The sequence below is a fragment of the Hyperolius riggenbachi genome, chromosome 1 (assembly GCF_040937935.1).
Source record: "Hyperolius riggenbachi isolate aHypRig1 chromosome 1, aHypRig1.pri, whole genome shotgun sequence".
Lineage (NCBI taxonomy): Eukaryota > Metazoa > Chordata > Amphibia > Anura > Hyperoliidae > Hyperolius > Hyperolius riggenbachi.
In genome coordinates, this window is record NC_090646.1 from 370,771,184 (window position 1) to 370,795,312 (window position 24,129).

General features: G+C 44.9%; 1 protein-coding gene across 7 annotated transcripts in view; it reads left to right on the forward strand.

Moving 5' to 3' along the window:
* Nucleotides 1-24,129, forward strand: part of SHOC1 (shortage in chiasmata 1) — a 342,404-nt gene that overhangs the window by 300,442 nt on the left and 17,833 nt on the right. For 6 of the 7 annotated variants that reach the window (XM_068234309.1, XM_068234308.1, XM_068234310.1 and 3 more), the window contains 2 exons: nt 14,099-14,220; nt 17,750-17,837. In XM_068234309.1, coding sequence (XP_068090410.1) covers nt 14,099-14,220; nt 17,750-17,837 — 210 coding nt within the window. The remainder of the gene's footprint in view (nt 1-14,098; nt 14,221-17,749; nt 17,838-24,129) is intronic. The other variant, XM_068234313.1, reaches the window with a different exon arrangement.

Below are 24,129 nucleotides of genomic sequence, written 5' to 3' on the forward strand. Positions count from 1 at the left end.
TGATAAGCAGTGGAATAAAATCTTGATTTTCTCACAAAAATCTTCCATTTCTTCGAGAAGTCAACAGGCGGGATACAAGATTTTTACTCGGTGGTATCTTACACCCTCTAGACTCCAGATGATGTTCCCCGGATCCACAGGCACCTGTTGGAGATGCGGAGTAGAATTGGGCACACTTCTGCATATATTTTGGTCTTGCCCGGGTCTGTCTAGGTATTGGGCGGATGTGATGGAGCTGATGCATATTATGACAGATTTCCTGCCACCCGACTCCCCTGCCTTCTTCCTCCTCCATCATAATACCTGGTCCATTAGAAGATATAAGAAGACCCTCACGCGGCACCTGATTAACGCTGCTAAGATTCTTATAGCCAGACATTGGAAATCCTCAGAGGCCCCTTCTATTCAGGAGTGGCTTCGAGAGATTGACCAAGTCCAGAGAATGGAAGACCATACCTCTTCTATTTAAGACAAACAAGAGCAATTCTGGAAGACGTGGTATGGATGGTTTGAATTTAAGGAATCTGACCGCTATCGCTCCCTTATGTCCGCCTAGTCACATGGCCGGCCTGTGAAACTCTAACCGCACCTCTGATGTTCTAGAGACAGTGATGGGTTTTGTTGCTGTCCCTGGGGCCCTACTCCCAAAGCCGCTTTTCTTCTCCTTTCTCTTTTCTTTCCTCTCTCTTTTCATCATCTACCTTTTTCTCTACCCTTATTCTTTATCCCTTTCTTATCTTTGCTTATGTTAGACTAAACCCTTGTCTAATGTTTGTCCATGTATGTTAGTCATATATGGGTGAGTCTGAGGATTTTTCACTATTTGATATTAAGCTAGTTATGGTGTACATGGAACGACTTTGTCATCCGGGTTGTTGCACTCTCTATGCGGACTGTATACTTAGGGACGGCTACTGGTGTATGTTCCCTCTGGGCTCAGAGCTGATCCCCTAGCTTTTTCTATATTTAACCACTTGAGGACCCACCCTTTACCCCCCCTTAACGACCAGCGCTGTTGTAGCTGATCTGTGCTGGATGGGCTCTGCAGCCCCCAGCACAGATCAGCGTGTAGGCAGAGCGACCAGATCGCCCCCCTTTTTTCCCCACTAGGGGGATGATGTGCTGGGGGGGTCTGATCGCTCCTGCCTGCGGGTGTTGCGGGGGGGGGGCACCTCAAAGCCCCCCTCCGCGGCGAAATCCTCCCCCTCCCTCTCCTACCTGGCCCCCCCTGGAGATCCGGGCTGCACAGGACGCTATCCGTCCTGTGCAGCCAGTGACGGGACGTCCCCTGTCACATGGCGGCGATCCCCGGACGCTGATTGGCCGGGGATCGCCGATCTGCCTTACGGCGCTGCTGCGCAGCAGCGCCGTACAAATGTAAACAAAGCGGATTATTTCCGCTTGTGTTTACATTTAGCCTGCGAGCCGCCATCGGCGGCCCGCAGGCTATTCACGGAGCCCCCCGCCGTGAATTGACAGGAAGCAGCCGCTCGCACGAGCGGCTGCTTCCTGATTAATCAGCCTGCAGCTGGCGACGCAATACTGCGTCGCTGGTCCTGCAGCTGCCACTTTGCCGACGCGCGTTATGAGTGCGCGGTCGGCAAGTGGTTAATGGAGAGTCTCAACCTCATCAAAAGGACCTTTAACCTCTTGAGGACTGCAGGGCTAAACCCCCCTAGTGACCAGGCCATTTTTAGTAAAAAAAAAGGCCACTGCAGCTTTAAGGCCAAGCTGCAGGGCTGCACACCATAGCACACAAGTGATTCCCTCCCCCCCCCCCCTTTTCTCCCCACCAACAGAGCTCTGTGTTGGTGGGGTCTGATCGCTCCCCCCATGTTTATTTTTTTTAAATAAATATTTTTGTTTGTGTTTTTTTTTTTAAAAAGACCTGTTCCTTTAAACCCCTTCCTTCCCTCCCTCCCTCCCTCCCTCCCTTCCCCCAGCCAGCCAATCACGGCAATCAGCTCTCATAGGCTTCACCCTATGAGAGCCGATCGCTCTCTTGTCCCCCAGGGGGACAGCCGTGTCACACGGCTGTCCCCAGTGCAGCGCTGCTGCTGCTCGCAGCACTGCACCATATAAATAGACGGCGTGATCGGCGTCTAACAGTCTCCCGAGCGGCAATAGCCGCTCGGAGACTGAAGGCGGGGCGGAGCTCCACCCCCAAGCAGGAGATGTGTGCGCAGCCTGCGCGCGATCTCCTGCAAATCTAAGCCCCAGGACTTTACGCCAATCGGCGTTAGGCGGTCCTGGGGCTGCCGCAGCGGCCACGTCCATCGGCATCACGCGGTCGGCAACAGGTTAGTGTTTAAGCAGTCACATGCACTCTATTTGATGTTCTATTACTTTAGAAGGAACCACGCTGGCTTGTGGTTCGCATTATTACAGTTTATAAGATGTTATAGAACCTGTTCAAGTCTTAATACCATGCACTGTATTGCTGTCTTCTTTGGCTTGCACCATATATGGCAGGCTTTATGATGTTGTTATTGTTGTCTCTATGTACAATTTAAAAATAAAAGAATCTATAAATCTTAAATAAAAGAATCTATAAAAAAAGAAACTGAAGCTGTTTACCAGAGCTGTCCACTGTACAAAAACAAGCACATATAATATATTGAGGTTATGTTCAATGTTTTTGGTCTGGTTCTAGCCTATTACGGAATAGTTGCATATTTCTGTGAGATAGCCTATACAGTAGAATCTCGTTATAGTAAACGTTGATATAGTAAACATTTGGATATAGTAAACTCAGTCCCAACAAATGTGTCTCTATAAATATACAATATATGATCAGTTCTGATATAGTAAACTTCTGATATAGTAAACTACTTTTCCTGTTTTTTTGAAGTTTACTATAAAGGTATTGTACTGTAATATAAAGTTGATTACACTGGAATTTAAACACGTACATCTACATTTATATGTAACACACTGCAGAATATTAAGTCTTTATTCAATTTATTAGTTGTTGGAATCATCAAGAAAGCAGTGTGTATCTACTGTATCTCTAAGGTGTACTCTTATCTCAGACCTAAAGGTGGCCATACATGGTACAATTTTTCATTTTTTTTCCGATTAGATAATTTAGTTTGATTATTCCGTTAGATCGAATATAAAGATTTTTCCAGCATGTCCGATCTGATTTTTTTCGAAAAAACAGGATAATTGTTTAAATTTATGTTATGAGCGCGCCCAGACTGGTGCTGCTGCTCTCTAAGGCTGCTCCAGACATTACATCTCATTTCTGCTACCTTAAACCTCTTAATGGAAAGACTGGACCTAAATTTCAGTGGATTCTAATGTAGCACTTCTCAAGCAACACCTATAACCTTTCAGAACACCTGGATTACTTGGGATGGCTAAGATTTAAGCTGGATTAGATCTTCCTTGATATCACACACGGCTGAACACTGCACACCTTCCTTGGAATTGACCTGAGACCTTAAAGACTTTCTGCCTCTTTGTGCCCGCCCTCTCCCATCCTGTGAGTAACTTTCATCGATTATCTACAGCATCTATGCTCAATAGACTATATTTTTCTACATATATTATACATTATATCTTCAAATTCCTAAACAAAGGACTGTGTTTTCAAATCCATGCTGTCCATTAATACATCTCTGTGTAAGGACAATTCAGTCTATACAGGCCCTTTGATCTCTGCAGGATACCAGCCACAGCTGAGAAAGTTCACACCTTGACTCTAAATAGGGCCTTTCTCGGCAGGAGCCCTGAGCTGTCTCTTGTCCATCCTAATGTGTAAACATCAATATTCAGCAGAGAAACTTTTAGCTGTATACCAACCAAGAAATCTTTATCCAATTGACAAATCCACAATAATTCTACTTAAGTCTGTTGGAATCTTCAGAAAGACAAAGAGAGGATCAGGAGGACGTGGGAAAAGACGTTCTTCACCGCAGAACCAAAATAACTCTGTGACAAAATCTACAGAGTACATCCAGCCAACAACCCTAATAGCTCCAGCACAATCCAGCAGAGATGACAGCCACACATCTGGAGACTGTTCTGTCCTGGAGTCATCAATCTCAGACCCTAGCTCCCAAGGTAGCCCCATCAAGGCTGTCCTCTGTAACGTCAGATCGATAAACAACAAAACAGCAATCATACATGATCTAATAGAGTCTTCTGATCTGGCCTGCCTGACTGAAACCTGGCTTTCTGAACCAGTTGGCCCCACCATGGAGGCCGCCGTGCCAACAAACTATTCCGTGATATACTGCAACAGGAAAGAACGCAGGGGAGGAGGGGTTGCACATTGCTTTAGATCAATCAAAATCAGACCACTTACTGTAGGTCCTACCAACTCGTTTGAATGCTTGAGGGTGCAACTTTCAGCTGAGAAAAACACTAACATATTGCTGATCTACCGCCCACCAGAAAAATACTCAGACTTCCTTAAGGAACTTGTAGACCTCCTATGCAACCTAACACTGGAACATCCCAGATGGATTGTTCTTGGAGATTTCAATACATGGGTGGATGACTCCTCTTCAAAATTTGGTCACATTATGCTAATTTTTTTAGAAGATCCTGTAAAAGAGCTGAAAAGACAAGGCCGAAAACTTGAGAGACTGTGGCGCAAATCGAACTCCCCAGAAGACAAACATGCCTTAATCCTCCACTTGAAGGGCTACCAAAAGGTAATCACGGGAAAAAAATCATCCTTTCTATCACAAGAGATTGCAAATACAGTTAACAAACCAGCCCAACTGTTCCGCACAGTGGAAAAACTCTGCAACCCGGCATGTCAAAAACTTAATATCGAGTCTTCAAAGGACCTCTGTGACCAATTTGCCCATTTCTTCACAGACAAAGTCTCCGCTATAAGGTCCGCCATCCAACTTAGAGCATCTGAGCCTAATATAGCGCCGAAGACCATTAGCAGAGACAGTGTAACACCTTGGTCAAACTTCAAAGAAATTGATGAAGAAGTCACATCAAGCATCCTCCTTCACGTCCGCCTAACTACCTGTGACCTGGATCCTGGCCCAACACAGTTCATGTTGAACTGCCCCGACCTGTTCGTACCGGTATTCCTAAAAATTATTAACTGTTCCTTAACCACTTGAGGACCTAGGGCTTTCTACCCCTTCCTCGTCCTCGGGCCTCTTACGCATTCCTCGTCGTAAACTGCAGTAAAGCGCGTCCGCATGACGCCAAACGCGTCATGTGCATGATGCCAAACGCGTCATGCAGACGCGCTTTACTGCAGTTTACGACGAGGCATGCGGAAGTGGCCCGAGGACGACTGGCAGTCGTCCGAAAACGAAACTTAGCGGCGGAGGGACACCGGAGGGCACCGAAGGACCGGCGCGGGCACAGGACGGCTGCAGGAGGCTTGGGAAAGCCCCCAGGTAAGTGAATTTATTTTTCCACGGCAGTTAAGGTTCCCTTTAAGGACCGGCCACTTTTTTTCCATTCAGACCACTGCAGCTTTCACGGTTTATTGCTCGCTCATACAACCTACCACCTAAATGAATTTTGGCTCCTTTTCTTGTCACTAATAAAGCTTTCTTTTGGTGCTATTTGATTGCTCCTGCGATTTTTACTTTTTATTATATTCATCAAAAAAGACATGAATTTTGGCAAAAAAATGATTTTTTTAACTTTCTGTGCTGACATTTTTCAAATAAAGTAAAATTTCTGTATACATGCAGCGCGAAAAATGTGGACAAACATGTTTTGGATAAAAAAAAACCCATTCAGTGTATATTTATTGGTTTGGGTAAAAGTTATAGCGTTTACAAACTATGGTGCAAAAAGTGAATTTTCCCATTTTCAAGCATCTATGACTTTTCTGACCCCCTGTCATGTTTCATGAGGGGCTAGAATTCCAGGATAGTATAAATACCCCCCAAATGAACCCATTTTGGAAAGAAGACATCCCAAAGTATTCACTGAGAGGCATAGTGAGTTCATAGAAGATATTATTTTTTGTCACAAGTAAGCGGAAAATGACACTTTGTGACAAAAAAAAAAAAAGTTTCCATTTCTTCTAACTTGCGACAAAAAAAAATGAAATCTGCCACGGACTCACCATGCCCCTCTCTGAATACCTTGAAGGGTCTACTTTCCAAAATGGGGTCATTTGTGGGGTGTGTTTACTGTCCTGACATTTTGGGGGGTGCTAAATTGTAAGCACCCCTGTAAATCCTAAAGGTGCTCATTGGACTTTGGACCCCTTAGCGCAGTTAGGCTGCAAAAAAGTGCCACACATGTGGTATTGCCGTACTCAGGAGAAGTAGTATAATGTGTTTTGGGGTGTATTTTTACACATACCCATGCTGGGTGGGAGAAATATCTCTGTAAATGACAATTTGTTAATTTTTTTTACACACAATTGTCCATTTACAGACAGATTTCTCCCACTCAGCATGGGTATGTGTAAAAATACACCCCAAAACACATTATACTACTTCTCCTGAGTACGGCGATACCACATGTGTGGCACTTTTTTGCACCCTAACCGCGCTAAGGGGCCCAAAGTCCAATGAGTACTTTTAGGATTTCACAGGTCATTTTGCGACATTTGCTTTCAAGACGACTCCTCACGGTTTAGGGCCCCTAAAATGCCAGGGCAGTATAGGAACCCCACAAATGACCCCATTTTAGAAAGAAGACACCCCAAGGTATTCCGTTAGGAGTATGGTGAGTTCATAGAAGATTTTATTTTTTTGTCACAAGTTAGCGGAAATTGATTTGTATTGTTTTTTTTCACAAAGTGTCATTTTCCGCTAACTTGTGACAAAAAATAAAATCTTCTATGAACTCACCATAGTCCTAACAGAATACCTTGGGGTGTCTTCTTTCTAAAATGGGGTCATTTGTGGGGTTCCTATACTGCCCTGGCATTTTAGGGGCCCTAAACCGTGAGGAGTAGTCTTGAAAGCAAATGTCGCAAAATGACCTGTGAAATCCTAAAGGTACTCATTGGACTTTGGGCCCCTTAGCGCACTTAGGGTGTAAAAAAGTGCCACACATGTGGTACCGCCGTACTCAGGAGAAGTAGTATAATGTGTTTTGGGGTGTATTTTTACACATACCCATGCTGGGTGGAAGAAATATCTCTGTAAATGACAATCTTTTGATTTTTTTTTAACACACAATTGTCCATTTACAGAGAGATTTCTCCCACCCAGCATGGGTATGTGTAAAAATACACCCCAAAACACATTATACTACTTCTCCTGAGTACGGCGATACCACATGTGTGACACTTTTTTGCAGCCTAGGTGCGCTAAGGGGCCCAACGTCCTATTCACAGGACATTTTGAGGCATTTGTTTCCTAGACTACTCCTCGCGGTTTAGGGCCCCTAAAATGCCAGGGCAGTATAGGAACCCCACAAGTGACCCCATTTTAGAAAGAAGACACCCCAAGGTATTCGGTTAGGTGTATGACGAGTTCATAGAAGATTTTATTTTTTGTCAAAAGTTAGCGGAAAGTGACACTTTGTGGAAGAAAACCAATAAAAATCAATTTCCGCTAACTTTTGACAAAAAATAAAATCTTCTATGAACTCGTCATACACCTAACAGAATACCTTGGGGTGTCTTTTTTTCTAAAATGGGGACACTTGTGGGGTTCCTATACCGCCCTGGCATTTTACGGGCCCAAAACCGTGAGTAGTCTGGAAACCAAATGTCTCAAAATGACTGTTCAGGGGTATAAGCATCTGAAAATTTTGATGACAGGTGGTCTATGAGAGGGTGAATTTTGTGGAACCGGTCATAAGCAGGGTGGCCTTTTAGATGACAGGTTGTATTGGGCCTGATCTGATGGATAGGAGTGCTAGGGGGGTGACAGGAGGTGATTGATGGGTGTCTCAGGGGGTGGTTAGAGGGGAAAATAGATGCAATCAATGCACTGGGGAGGTGATCGGAAGGGGGTCTGAGGGGGATCTGAGGGTTTGGCCGAGTGATCAGGAGCCCACACGGGGCAAATTAGGGCCTGATCTGATGGGTAGGTGTGCTAGGTGATTGATGGGTGTCTCAAGGTGTGATTAGAGGGGGGAATAGATGCAAGCAATGCACTGGCGAGGTGATCAGGGCTGGGGTCTGAGGGCATTCTGAGGGTGTGGGCGGGTGATTGAGTGCCCTAGGGGCAGATAGGGGTCTAATCTGATAGGTAGCAGTGACAGGGGGTGATTGATGGGTAATTAGTGGGTGTTTAGGGTAGAGAACAGATGTAAACACTGCACTTGGGAGGTGATCGGACGTCGGATCTGCGGGCGATCTATTGGTGTGGGTGGGTGATCAGATTGCCCGCAAGGGGCAGGTTAGGGGCTGATTGATGGGTGGCAGTGACAGCGGGTGATTGATGGGTGGCAGTGACAGGGGGTGATTGATGGGTGGCAGTGACAGGGGGTGATTGATGGGTGATTGATAGGTGATTGACAGGTGATTGACAGGTAATCAGTGGGTTATTACAGGGGAGAACAGATGTAAATATTGCACTGGCGAATTGATAAGGGGGGGGGGGTCTGAGGGCAATCTGAGCGTGTAGGCGGGTGATTGGGTGCCCGCAAGGGGCAGATTAGGGTCTGATCTGATGGGTAACAGTGACAGGTGGTGATAGGGGGTGATTGATGGGTAATTAGTGGGTGTTTAGAGGAGAGAATAGATGTAAACGCTGCGCTTGGGTGGTGATCTGATGTCGGATCTGCGGGCGATCTATTGGTGTGGGTGGGTAATCAGATTGCCCGCAAGGGGCAGGTTAGGGGCTGATTGTTGGGTGGCAGTGACAGGGGGTGACAGGGGGTGATTGATGGGTGATAGGTGATTGGCAGGTGATTGACAGGTGATCAGTGGGTTATTACAGGGAAGGATAGATGTAAATAATGCCCTGGCAAATTGATAAGGGGGGGTCTGAGGGTAATCTGAGCGTGTAGGCGGGTGATTGGGTGCCCGCAAGGGGCAGATTAGGGTCTGATCTGATAGGTAACAGTGATAGGGGGTGATTGATGGGTGATTGATGGGTAATTAGTGGGTGTTTAGAGAAGATAACAGATGTAAACAATACATTTGGGAGGTAATCTGACGGCGGGTTTGCGGGCGATCTAATGGTGTGGGTGGGTGATCAGATTGCCCGCAAGGGGCAGGTTAGGGGCTGATTGATGGGTGGCAGTGACAGGGGGTGACAGGGGGTGATTGATGGGTGATAGGTGATTGGCAGGTGATTGACAGGTGATCAGTGGGTTATTACAGGGAAGAACAGATGTAATGAATGCACTGGTGAATTGATAAGGGGGGGTCTGAGGGCAATCTGAGCGTGTGGGCGGGTGATTGGGTGCCCGCAAGGGGCAGATTAGGGTCTGATCTGATAGGTAAAAGTGACAGGTGGTGATAGGGGGTGATTGATGGGTGATTGATGGGTAATTAGTGGGTGTTTAGAGGAGAGAATAGATGTAAACAATGGATTTGGGAGGTGATCTGATGTCGGATCTGCGGGCGATCTATTGGTGTGGGGGGGTGATCAGATTGCCCGCAAGGGGCAGGTTAGGGGCTGATTGATGGGTGGCAGTGACAGGGGGTAATTGATGGGTGATTGACAGGTGATTGACAGGTGATCAGGGGGGATAGATGCATACAGTACATGGGGGGGGGGGGTCTGGGGAGAATCTGAGGGGTGGGGGGTGATCAGGAGGGAGCAGGGGGCAGGGGGGGGGGGGTATAAAAAAAAATAGCGTTGACAGATAGTGACAGGGAGTGATTGATGGGTGATTAGGGGGGTGATTGGGTGCAATCAGGGGTCTGGGGGGTGGGCAGGGGGGGGTCTGATGGGTGCTGTGGGCGATCTGGGGCGGGGGGGGGAGAAAATCAGTGTGCTTGGTGCAGACTAGGGTGGCTGCAGCCTGCCCTGGTGGTCCCTCAGACACTGGGACCACCAGGGCAGGAGGCAGCCTGTATAATACACTTTGTAAACATTACAAAGTGTATTATACACTTTGTATGCGGCGATCGTCGGGTTAACATCCCGCCGGCGCTTCCGTATGGCCGGCGGGATGTTGCGGCGAGTGAGCGGCGACAGGCGGAGGCGGAGGATCACGTCACGGATGACGCGATCGCTCCGCCCATGCCCAAACAAGGACCGCCGCATTTTGTCAATACGGCGGTCCTTGCGGCGTCTACTTCCCGGCCGCCATTTGTCTATACGGCGGTCGGGAAGTAGTTAAAATCAGGGATATTTCCTGCTTTACTGAAGGAAGCAATCATCAGGCCTCTCCTCAAAAAACCCTCCCTGGACCCATATGCAATGACCAGCTACAGACCTGTCTCTAACCTCCCCTTTCTGGGCAAGCTAATTGAAAAAGCTGTCTACCTCCAGCTAGAAGCCAAAATCCTACAAAACAACAGTTATGACCCATTCCAGTCTGGCTTCAGGAAACACCACAGCACTGAAACTGCCCTCATCCAAATATGCAACCACCTGCTCATGGCAAGAGACAGAGGAGAGTGCTCGATCCTCATACTGCTAGACCTTTCTGCAGCCTTTGATACAGTTGACCATGACATCTTGATAAACAGGCTACAGGAATACTGCGGCATTGATGGCATAGTTCTTCAGTGGTTCCAATCCTTCTTGAGTGGCAGAACCCACAAAGTGTCTATGGGGCCCTTCCTGTCCACCCCTGTATCACTTAAAGGGAAGGTTCAAGCAAAATAAAAAAAATGAGTTTCACTTACCTGGGGCTTCTACCAGCCCCATGCAGCCATCCTGTGCCCTCGTAGTCACTCACTGCTGCTCCAGTCCCCCGCTGGCAGCTTGCCGACCTCGGAGGTCGGCGGGACACATTGCATACATTTTTACGCATTCCCGCTAGTGCAGGAACATTAACACATACATTTTTACGCGTTCCTGGTTCAATGCGTAAATTTTTACGCATTGAACCAGTAATGCGTGAAAATGTATGTGTTAATGTTCCTGCACTAGCGGGAATGCGTAAAAATGTACGCAATGTGTCCCGCCGACCTCTGAGGTCGGCAAGCTGCCAGCTGGGGACTGGAGCTGCAGTGAGTGACTTTGAGGGCACAGGATGGCTGCATGGGGCTGGTAGAAGCCCCAGGTAAGTGAAACTGATTTTTTTTATTTTGCTTGAACCTTCCCTTTAAGTGATACAGGGGTGGACAGGAAGGGAGAGCCTAAAGGCCCGTTTCCACTATCGCGAATCCGCATGCGTTGCCCGCATGCGGATTCGCACAGTCAGTACAAGTGGATGGGACTGTTTCCACTTGTGCGTTTCCCCGCACGTTTTTCTGTGCAGAAAAAATCTGCAGGGTAGGGCCCTCAGAATTCGCCTGCGTGTGGAATGCAGGCGAATCGCACGCAATGTATTTAATAGGGAAATCGCATGCGTTTTCCCCATGCGTTTTTTGCCGCGATTTCGCATAGGTATTAATGTTAATTTACACAGGCAGTGACATGGTTAAATTCGCATACAGCCTTACCTATGCGAAATCGCGGCAAAAACCGCATGCGGAATCGCACCCGCATGCGATTTGCCTGCGGTGATTCGCCAGCGATTCCGCAACGCTATAGTGGAAACGGGCCCTAAGCGCTTTGAGTCCTATGGGAGAAAATCGCTATAGAAATGTTATTGTATTGTATTATTGTATTAAATTTCTTGATCGAAAAAAATATATATTTTCAACTGTCATTCGATTCGATCATTTAGATCGAATAAACGGGATAATCGAACGTTTTTATTGTACCATGTATGGCCACCATTACAGACTGACTTTATAGATAGATCACATTTAGAAACTGTCAAGCAACAAGAATCGTTTATTTGGTATAGAACATATGCTACATCTGAAAGTCACACTATAATTGGATTAAATGTTGATGACAGATGTCTAGTTAAAAATGTATGACTAGAGTGATCTAAGTGAGCATTTGAACTTCAAAATACACCTGTCACCATCCTGGGCAATACAGCTGAGTATAAAAAATACAAAAAATAGAGAGACAAAAAATAAAGCCCACTGTTACCCTCTGTGAAAATGTTTCTTGTACAATTCATCCTTGACCCCACCCCATAGTGCAATGGGTTCCTTCACAGACCAATCTCTTTAGCTCATACCAACTGTACTTTCAAAATTATTTTTCACCAGATTTCAGCAGCCCCAATGGTGGCTCCATATGAAGTTTTAAAAAATAGACTGAATCTCTACAAAGCAAATGAGCAGCGCTCCACTCCATCTATTGCCACCGATCCAGTCAAAATTTTTTAGATATGGCGGTTCAACAAAAAAATAAACATTTAGCATCAAATGGAAATAGCATTACTGCTTCACAGGAATTGAGCTGATTTGAACTACTTTTCAGATCAGTTATATTTGTACTGATACACTGATCAGTCTGCATGAATATTTCTAGAACAAATAAGATTTATTAACAAGCACTAAGAGGTTATCACAGAAGATAATCCTAGTGCTCTTTTATCGGAAGCAGGAAATTTGGGCGCATGAGGCAGGTGGACAAAAAGGGCGCCGCCATTCACTCCCATAATAAATATCGTTTAATGGGCGCCCAACTGGAAAAAAGGGCGCCGGAGAAAAATAACGATTTAAAAGCGGCGCCCGGAGACTTTTAATGTTTTATAACTGCTTCTCATGATTACCCATTATTTAATGATTTATACTTTTTTAAACATTATTTTTAAACGAAAAACACTACAATATTTTTTAAAACATTACTTTTAAATGAAAAACCGTACAATTTTTTTTTTTTAAACATTTTTAAACGAAAAACCGCACCATATTTTTTTTAAAACGTTATGCTTATCACTGGGGGGGTCTTAGGTTTAGGCATCACAAGGAGGGTCTTAGGTTTAGGCACCACCAGGGGGGTCTTAGGTTTAGGCACCACCATGGGGGTCTTAGGTTTAGGCACCACCAGGGGGGTCTTAGGTTTAGGCACCAACAGGGGGGTCTTAGGTTTAGGCACCACCAGGGGGGTCTTAGGTTTAGGCACCAACAGGGGGGTCTTAGGTTTAGGCACCAACAGGGGGGTCTTAGGTTTAGGCACCAACAGGGGGGTCTTAGGTTTAGGCACCACCAGGGGGGTCTTAGGTTTAGGCACCAACAGGGGGGTCTTAGGTTTAGGCACCAACAGGGGTTCTTAGGTTTAGGCACCAACAGGGGGGTCTTAGGTTTAGGCACCAACAGGGGGGTCTTAGGTTTAGGCACCAACAGGGGGGTCTTAGGTTTAGGCACCACCAGGGAGGTCTTAGGTTTAGGCACCAACAGGGGGGTCTTAGGTTTAGGCACCAACAGGGGGGTCTTAGGTTTAGGCACCAACAGGGGGGTCTAGGGGTTAGGGATAGGTACAGGGAGGGTTCTGTGTGAGAGTAGGGTTAGGTATAGCTTTAGTAAAATTCTTATTAATGTTTTATAAAACGTTATTATAAATTTCACTTTTTAAACAGGGAAGATTAACGTTTTTAAAATTGCCGATTTTATACACATTATTTAATGATTTATAACTTTATAAAACATTATTTTTAAACAAAATATAGCACAATTTTTTTTAAACGTTATTCATGAATATCGTTTAAAACCCTGCGCCCTTTTTTCCCGGCGCCCTTTTTTAACGTACGTCTTTTATCATATGCTAAACCTAATGACGTATTTGCTTATAAATGGCAAAAGGCTTCTTAGAAAAAAATAAAATACTTCTGGGAAAAAGCCATTTTGGGACTCATGAGTTAATTTAAAATGTCAGAAGGTGAAAGGGTCATTTATAAAGCTGTCATGTAGAATGGATTTACCTTATTCAATTTTCCTTTTGGAATTAAAAAGTTAAACTAATGTCTGTAGGTCCAGTGCAATTGTTAATGATAAAAGACTTGCTGCATGAGTATCTCCTATCACCCTGCATTGTACACTGTATGCAGGTTAATGCAGTTGTTAAATTGATATTTGTGATGAAAATCCTAACGCACCTAGATTTTTTATTTTTAATCATTTAATTTTTTTGAATTGCTGTGTTGAATAGAATATTTCCTAAATAATTACAATGTAAACTACAAATCTGTCAGCAAAGCCTAATGTTTTGATTAAATATTAATTTAGAGTCTGGAAGAACTGATGGCTGATAAGTCTGCAGAGAACCTGATCCTCAGACTTGTGGCTCTGTCTTTGCAATACAGCTGCTGTTGGGTCCTCTTATACTCAAAGGAAAGACTTTGCGATGGGTAAGTTTTGTCACTAAAAAGTGGATGATTAAAATATAACTCCAGCTTCAGTTAAGGTGCGTACACACGTCAGATAAAAGTCTTTGGAAAATGAAAGATCACAGACCAATTTTACCCCCTTTCATGTAGTATGAGAGCCATACTCTACACAGTCTATTCTATGGAGCTGAACTTCCCATCAAATAAAAATCTTTGCAAGATGCTGCACAAAAAGATGCTGTACACATTCAACAGATCAGTATCTGCAAAAGATCTGTTCCTGCAAAAGATCCATTCCTGCAAAATGCATTCATAGTCTATGATATCTGCAGATCCCATACACACCTTGTTTAACCCTCCTGGCGGTTTGGCAAAATCCGCCAGGGGGCAGCAAATACGTTTTTTTTTTAATTTTTTTTTTTTTTCATGTAGCGAGACGAGGTCTCGCTACATGATAGCCGCTGCTCAGCGGCATCCCCCCAGCCCCTCCGATCGCCGCCGGCGATCGGAGATCAGGAGATCCCGTTCAAAGAACGGGATCTCCTGGAGGGCTTCCCCCGTCGCCATGGCGACGGGGCGGGATGACGTCACCGACGTCATCGAAGTCGTGACGTCAAAGGGGACTCCGATCCACCCCACGGCGCTGCCTGGCACTGATTGGCCAGGCAGCGCACAGGGTCTGGGGGGGGGCGGCTGCGGCGGCGCGTATAGCGGCGGATCGGCGGGTAGCGGCGGCGATCGGGCACTGCACGCAGCTAGCAAAGTGCTAGCTGCGTGCAGCAAAAAAAAAATTATGCAAATCGGCCCAGCGGGGCCTGAGCGGTGCCTCCCGGCGGCATAGCCCGTGCTCAGCACGGGCTTACCGCCAGGGAGGTTAATGGACATTCATCTGCAGATTAGGCAATTATCTGCCGATCTGAAGATCCAACCTGGTGGATCTGATCTACAGATAATTATCCGTTAAACAAGGTGTGTATGAGATCGGCAGACTATGAATGCGTTTTGCAGGAATGGATCTTTTGCAGGAACAGATCTTTTGCATATACTGATCTGTTGCATGTGTACAGCGGTCTTTGTGTGCAGCATCTTGCAAAGATTTTTATGTGATGGGGAGTTCAGCTCCATAGAATAGACTGTGTAGAGTATGGCTCTCATACTACATGAAAGGGGGTAAAATTGGTCTGTGATCTTTCATTTTCCAAAGACTTTTATCTGACGTGTGTACCCACCTTTATACATAATTACATATATTAGAAAATATGAACAGTATTTTGTAATTTGGCATTGTTATCCCTTTCCAATGCAATTTTAAAATCACCCATGTCCCCCCCCCCCCCCCTCCACACCCCAGCCAAAAGCCACGCAGTGTCCCCGGGGACTCCATGCACATCAGGAAGCTAACCAGGGGGTGAGGAGTAGGCTTTCCCAAGGCTGCACAAGTACTTGTGTGGGAGGCATGATATGAGGAGATTCAGCTGGTATCAGCACGTAACGAAGATGAGCGGCAGCCTGGCATCCTGGCAGCAGGAAGAAGTATTGCGATCATGTAAGTGTGCATGGCTTACTTATGGTTGTGGCAGGAGGAAGGGGGAGCTAAGTTGCGGCATTGCCAGGCCTGGTAGCACTAGTGGCTGATTTCGGGGGAAGGGGGGTTAAAGGCCGAAGTTATTGAAGACAGGGGGCCCCCAGCTTAAGTTTGCCCTGGGGCCCCAGTGCCCCTTGAACCGGCCCTGGCCAACCCATCAATCAGCGGGAGGTGGGGCAGCACAAGCTTGCTCGCTGTAGCTCCGCCTCACATTGCATGCCAGCCAGTGTAATTACGTGGAGCAGTGTGGAGCCAAAGGGGATCAAAGTGCCGGACTTTAGTCTAACACTTTGATCCAAGTAGCCTTGCCAAACTAAATCCAGCGGTAACCCAGGCAGCAGGGAGTCCAAATGCGCCCACATAATGTTTCTTTTACATAGTTACTTTACCTGGTGCAACATTGGCCCGCTGGTAATCAGAGAGTTTTCATTCTGAAATCTATTGGAAATCTGTTCCTAGTGTGTGGCACACATCAGATGGTCTAATCTGCTGCAAATCTATCAGTGTATGGAGACCTGTTAACACGGCAGCCACTTCAGCTATTTGAAAGCAGGAGCTGCTCAGTTCCTTTTAAGTACTAATTTTACAGCTTTGCTATTGTTGCAACTGTACACCACTGGATGTACCCTCCCCCCCCCCCATTGTCATTGGGAAAACAGAGCCAAAATTAAAATATTTGCATCTCCAAGAAAAACATTGTATGCTTGGTACACATACAAGTTGTTTAGTAGTTGAATGTGCTTGTATGTTGAGTCCTGTGTAATACATAGTAAACCATGGATGAATGATTTACTTTTGGACCACTCTGGATTTTGACACATAATGTAAACAATCCTTTCTTGTTGTTTTCAATGTGCTATTAATTTGTTTTCAACAGCTTATACAATACTATAACATGCAACAATACAAATATGTAATAACAAAAACAGTACCGTACATTTTGTACACAACAAGTTTGTACGTATAAACACATTGTAACTCAAGTCGTTTGTAAGTAGGGCACTGTCTGTATTGGGGTTCAAATATCCAAGCAGCATGTTTGCATGGGAATCATTCACCTAAAATGGCCACAATTATTTTGATTGAATAAATGTGACCCCTACAGATGTGCTTGAAAAAAAGCCCTTCCCCCAAAAAGACAGCGCTGTAGTCATGGAGATGAGGATGACTGGAGAAGGTAGATCGCGAGTGGAACCTGGAAAGGTGATTTCTCTTCACCACTCTGTTGACACTACTCTGCACCTCAGGAAGCCTACTGCTGGTCTCTATTATCGCCTGCTATGGGACCACCTTATAGCCGCCAACAGTGACACTCCAGGCCCTCCTTGGCTACAGGCCCAATAGCAGCCAGTATGGATGCTATGGTAATCCCTATGCCATTACAGAAAAGTTCTTAGTTGGATTGATACTCAATAAACATGTTTCTCTCATCATGCTACATGTCACTTAAGGTACACTAATTTCAGTAAACAATACAGCTGAAAATTCTAGCTGGCCGGTAGTTCTAAAGTCTCTAACATAATTCACAGTCACACCTTATCAAAGGAAATATATTTTCTTAAAAACAGATGAAGAGCTTACTATATGGAGGAAAAACTTAAAGGGCCTGATTCACTAAGACATCTCCAGAGATCTAAAAGCATGTCCAGTAGGACTATCATAAGAAATCCAGAAAACTTTTAAAGATTTAAATGGTGTGCCATCAGGTGATAAAAGATCCTGGGTCAAACTAGTCAATCAAATTAGCAGTTTAGGGATATTGTGGATTAATAAAAAACAAAAACAAATAGAAACTAATTCACAGACCTGTGAGCAGCCCTCATTATATTCATAATCATATCATAAGGTTCAGATGTCCACTTGGAGATGCATTGAGATCAAGTGGTTAGTAAATCAGTTCTGATAGAGATTGTCAGTCCATCCTACATTTCAAACATTACACAGTAATTCTAATCTGATCTTCAGTCTTTCAGGTAATATAATACGTAGTGTGGCATTAATACATGCAGCTGTAGTCCCTTATACATCTCGACTGGAAGACTTGGAGATAAAGGTAACAAAAAGCAATCTTACTTAATAACGTAATGTTGGAAAATTGTGATGTTTGAATAGAGCCGAAAGAGACAAAGCAATGTCCTTTACTGGTATATTTTCTCTCACTTGCAAGTGAGGCATGGTCCAGTGTTAGGGCCCTTTTTCACTGCAAAGCATGATCACAAGTGCAATTGCACTGCGTTGCAGTGGCGCAAGCATTAATTTACACTAGCTGCATTTGCGTGGTAGCTGTCCAGGAAAAATAAGTTACATACGCTAGTAGAAAACGAGCACTGCGATTTACATGTAAATCACTGTGCTCTTGTGATCCACAAAACGTTTTTTGAAGCAGATCACAGTTAGTGGAAAAGGGCCCTTAGTCATGGTGCAGGTTTGCAAACATCACACCAACAAACGTTGATTTAGGTAATACCTTTATTGATTGACTTCTCTCACTTGCTAACGCTGATGACAACACAGGGGCTGATTGCGAGAACCTCTCTTGTTGAGGCAGTCAGTGATAAAAACATTGGAGAGGATTTAAACCTAACCCATCTAATTTAAAGTACGGTATTTTCATTGCTATCTTGTCCCCTTTAGAGAGAATCTCCTAATTCCCTGTGCCAGCTGACACCGCAGATTAAACCAGCTCAATTTGGTATTATTATTATTATTGTACATTTACAGTATATAGCCCTGATATCTTCTGCAATGCTTTACATATGGTATAAAGTCATGCCAATAACTGTCTCTCAGAAGAACTCATAATCTAATCCCTACCATAATCAGTCATTGTCTTAACCACTTCCCGACCTCTGTATAGACAAATGGCGGCCGGGAAGTGGACCCTGCAAGGACCGCCGTATAGACAAATGGCGGCGGTCCTTGTAGGGGCATGGGCGGAGCGATCGCGTCATCCGTGACGCGATTCTCCGCCTCCGCCTGGCGCTGCTCACCCGCCGCAACATCCCGCCGGCCATACGGAAGCGCCGGCGGGATGTTAACCCGACGATCGCCACATACAAAGTGTATAATACAGGCTGCCTCCTGCCCTGGTGGTCCCAGTGTCCGAGGGACCACCAGGGCAGGCTGCAGCCACCCTAGTCTGCACCAAGCACACTGATTTCCCCCCCCCCCTGCCCCAGATCGCCCACAGCACCCATCAGACCCCCCTGCCCACCCCCCAGACCCCTGTTTGCACCCAATCACCCCCCTAATCACCCATAAATCACTCCCTGTCACTATCTGTCAACGCTATTTTTTTTTTATCCCCCCCCCCCTGCCCCCTGCTCCCTCCTGATCACCCCCCACCCCTCAGATTCTCCCCAGACCCCCCCACCCCATGTACTGTATGCATCTATCCCCCCTGATCACCTGTCAATCACCTGACAATCACCTGTCAATCACCCATCAATCACCCCCTGTCACTGCCACCCATCAATCAGCCCCTAACCTGCCCCTTGCGGGCAATCTGATCACCCACCCACACCAATAGATCGCCCGCAGATCCGACATCAGATCACCACCCAAGCGCAGCGTTTACATCTATTTTCTCCTCTAAACACCCACTAATTACCCATCAATCACCCCCTATCACCACCTGTCACTGTTACCCATCAGATCAGACCCTAATCTGCCCCTTGCGGGCACCCAATCACCTGCCTACATGCTCAGATTGCCCTCAGACCCCCCTTATCAATTCGCCAGGGCATTATTTACATCTGTCCTTCCCTGTAATAACCCACTGATCACCTGTCAATCACCTGTCAATCACCCATCAATCACCCCCTGTCACTGCCACCCATCAATCACCCCCTGTCACTGCCACCCATCAATCACCCCCTGTCACTGCCACCCATCAATCACCCGCTGTCACTGCCACCCATCAATCAGCCCCTAACCTGCCCCTTGCGGGCAATCTGATCACCCACCCACACCAATAGATCGCCCGCAGATCTGACGTCCGATCACCTCCCAAGTGTTTACATCTGTTCTCTACCCTAAACACCCACTAATTACCCATCAATCACCCCCTGTCACTGCTACCTATCAGATTAGACCCCTATCTGCCCCTAGGGCACTCAATCACCCGCCCACACCCTCAGAATGCTCTCAGACCCCAGCCCTGATCACCTCGCCAGTGCATTGCTTGCCTCTATTCCCCCCTCTAATCACACCTTGAGACACCCATCAATCACCTCCTGTCACCCCCTAACACACCTACCCATCAGATCAGGCCCTAATTTGCCCCGTGTGGGCTCCTGATCACTCGGCCAAACCCTCAGATCCCCCCCAGACCCCCTTCCGATCACCTCCCCAGTGCATTGATTGCATCTATTTTCCCCTCTAACCACCCCCTGAGACACCCATCAATCACCTCCTGTCACCCCCCTAGCACTCCTATCCATCAGATCAGGCCCAATACAACCTGTCATCTAAAAGGCCACCCTGCTTATGACCGGTTCCACAAAATTCGCCCTCTCATAGACCACCTGTCATCAAAATTTGCAGATGCTTATACCCCTGAACAGTCATTTTGAGACATTTGGTTTCCAGAATACTCACGGTTTTGGGCCCGTAAAATGCCAGGGCGGTATAGGAACCCCACAAGTGACCCCATTTTAGAAAAAAAGACACCCCAAGGTATACTGTTAGGTGTATGACGAGTTCATAGAAGATTTTATTTTTTGTCAAAAGTTAGCGGAAATTGATTTTTATTGGGTTTTTTTCACAAAGTGTCATTTTTCACTAACTTGTGACAAAAAATAAAATCTTCTATGAACTCGCCATACACCTAACGGAATACCTTGGGGTGTCTTCTTTCTAAAATGGGGTCACTTGTGGGGTTCCTATACTGCCCTGGCATTTTAGGGGCCCTAAACCGCGAGGAGTAGTCTAGAAAACAAATGCCTCAAAATGACCTGTGAATAGGACGTTGGGCCCCTTAGCGCACCTAGGCTGCAAAAAAGTGTCACACATGTGGTACCGCCGTACTCAGTATAATGTGTTTTGGGGTGTATTTTTACACATACCCATGCTGGGTGGGAGAAATTTCTATGTAAATGGACAATTGTGTGTAAAAAACATCAAACAATTGACTTTTACAGAGATATTTCTCCCACTTAGCATGGGTATGTGTAAAAATATACCCCAAAACACATTATACTACTTCTCCTGAGTACGGCGGTACCACATGTGTGGCACGTTTTTACACCCGAAGTACGCTAAGGGGCCCAAAGTCCAATGAGTACCTTTAGGATTTCACAGGTCATTTTGCAACATTTGGTTTCAAGACTACTACTCACGGTTTAGGGCCCCTAAAATGCCAGGGCAGTATAGGAACCCCACAAATGACCCCATTCTAGAAAGAAGACACCCAAAGGTATTCCGTTAGGAGTATGGTGAGTTCATAGAAGATTTTATTTTTTGTCACAAGTTAGCGGAAAATGACACTTTGTGAAAAAAAACAATTAATATCAATTTCCGCTAACTTGTGACAAAAAAATAAAAACTTCTATGAACTCACCATCTTCCTAACGGAATACCTTGGGGTGTCTTCTTTCTAAAATGGGGTCATTAGTGGGGTTCCTATACTGCCCTGGCATTTTAGGGGCCCTAAACCGAAACCATGCTGGGTGGGAGAAATACCGCTGTAAATGGACAATTGTGTGTAAAAAAATCAAAAGATTGTCATTTACAGAGGTATTTCTCCCACCCAGCATGGGTATGTGTAAAAATACACCCCAAAACACATTGTACTACTTCTCCCGAGTACGGCGATACCACATGTGTGGCACTTTTTTGCACCCTAACTGCGCTAAAGGGCCCAAAGTCCAATGAGTACCTTTAGGACTTCACAGGTCATTTTGAGAAATTTCGTTTCAAGACTACTCCTCACGGTTTAGGGCCCCTAAAATGCCAGGGCAGTATAGGAACCCCACAAATGACCCCATTTTAGAAAGAAGACACCCCAAGGTATTCCATTAGTAGTATGGCGAGTTCATAGAAGATTTTATTTTTTGTCACAACTTAGCGGAAATTGATTTTAATTGTGTTTTTTCACAAAGTGTCATTTTCCACTAACTTGTGACAAAAAATAAAATCTTCTATGAACTCACCATACTCCTAACGGAATACCTTGGGGTGTCTTCTTTCTAAAATGGAGTCATTTGTGGGGTTCCTATACTGCCCTGGCATTTTAGGGGCCCTAAACTGTAAGAAGTAGTATTGAAACGAAATTTCTCAAAATGATCTGTGAAATCCTAAAGGTACTCATTGGACTTTGGGCATTTTAGCGCAGTTAGGGTGCAAAAAAGTGCCACACATGTGGTATCGCCGTACTCAGGAGAAGTAGTATAATGTGTTTTGGGGTGTATTTTTACACATACCCATGCTGAGTGGGAGAAAGATCTCTGTAAATGGACAATTGTGTGTAAAAAAAATTAACAAATTGTCATTTACAGAGATATTTCTCCCACCCAGCATGGGTATGTGTAAAAATACACCCCAAAACACATTATACTACTTCTCCTGAGTACGGCAATACCACATGTGTGACACTTTTTTGCAGCCTAACTGCGCTAAGGGGTCCAAAGTCCAATGAGCACCTTTAGGCTTTACAGGGGTGCTTACCATTTAGCACCCCCCAAAATGTCAGGACAGTAAACACACCCCACAAATGACCCCATTTTGGAAAGTAGACCCTTCAAGGTATTCAGAAAGGGGCATGGTGAGTCCGTGGCAGATTTCATTTTTTTTTTTGTCGCAAGTTAGAAGAAATGGAAACTTTTTTTTTTTTTTTTTGTCACAAAGTGTCATTTTCTGCTTACTTGTGACAAAAAATAATATCTTCTATGAACTCACTATGCCTCTCAGTGAATACTTTGGGATGTCTTCTTTCCAAAATGGGGTCATTTGGGGGGTATTTATACTATCCTGAAATTCTAGCCCCTCATGAAACATGACAGGGGGTCAGAAAAGTCATAGATGCTTGAAAATGGGAAAATTCACTTTTTGCACCATAGTTTGTAAACGCTATAACTTTTACCCAAACCAATAAATATACACTGAATGGGTTTTTTTTTATCAAAAACATGTTTGTCCACATTTTTCGCGCTGCATGTATACAGAAATTTTACTTTATTTGAAAAATGTCAGCACAGAAAGTTAAAAAAATCATTTTTTTTGCCAAAATTCATGTCTTTTTTGATAAATATAATAAAAAGTAAAAATTGCAGGAGCAATCAAATAGCACCAAAAGAAAGCTTTATTAGTGACAAGAAAAGGAGCCAAAATTCATTTAGGTGGTAGGTTGTATGAGCGAGCAATAAACTGTGAAAGCTGCAGTGGTCTGAATGGAAAAAAAGTGGCCGGTCCTTAAGGGGTAGAAAGCCCTAGGTCCTCAAGTGGTTAAAGAGTAACTTTTAACCAAGAATTGAATTTCATCCCAATCAGTAGCTGATACCCCCTTTCCCATGAGAAAACTTTACCTTTTCTTGAATAGATCATCAGGGACATCTGTATTGCTGATATTGTAGTGAAACCCCTCCCACAGTGTGATGTTAGGGCCACAGTCCTGACAGTTTGCTGTCTGTGAACCTTGTTGAAATGTGGTAAATAACAGATGTTTCCAACTGCCAAGCAAGCCAAGATATCTCCCTCTGCAGAACATTTGTTTAATGCTCAGAGATCACCTGGCAGGACTACAGAAGTTATCAGCTGTTATAAATTTAAGAAAGTAAATCAAGGTGAGGAAAGATTTTACAAAGGGCAAAGAGAAACTAAATAATTCATAATTCAATATTGTAAAAAAAAAAAAAAGAAAAAAAGAAAAAAAAAAAGAAATTGTGTTCATTACGTTATTTTCACTGCAGGAGACATTGGCAGCGCTTCCAAACAGAGGCTGCGCTCAAATTGACTACCTGCAATAGATGTGCAGAGCTCCACAATGTGGACTAAAATACACAACTTGCATTCAAAACAGGTACAGCAAAGGTGGACATTAGCTTCTGTATAAATAATATGTGCACAAATAATTCCCTACTAGACTTCCCCATGGCAATGACGGGTCCTCTCGGGGAAGACCTACTGCTAGTCTAACGATAAAAACATGATTTTTTTCCTAGTGCTGCTAATCATAAAATGGTATACACATTTCTTCAAACAGACATCATCAAACAAATGACAGCGCTCATAGGCTGCATCTGAATTGTAGACCAAGAGAGGCATGCCGAGCCCCACAAGGGCTAAATACATGCCTTGCAAATCATGTACTAGTCCTAATCTATAATTTGAATGCAAATTGAAGCACA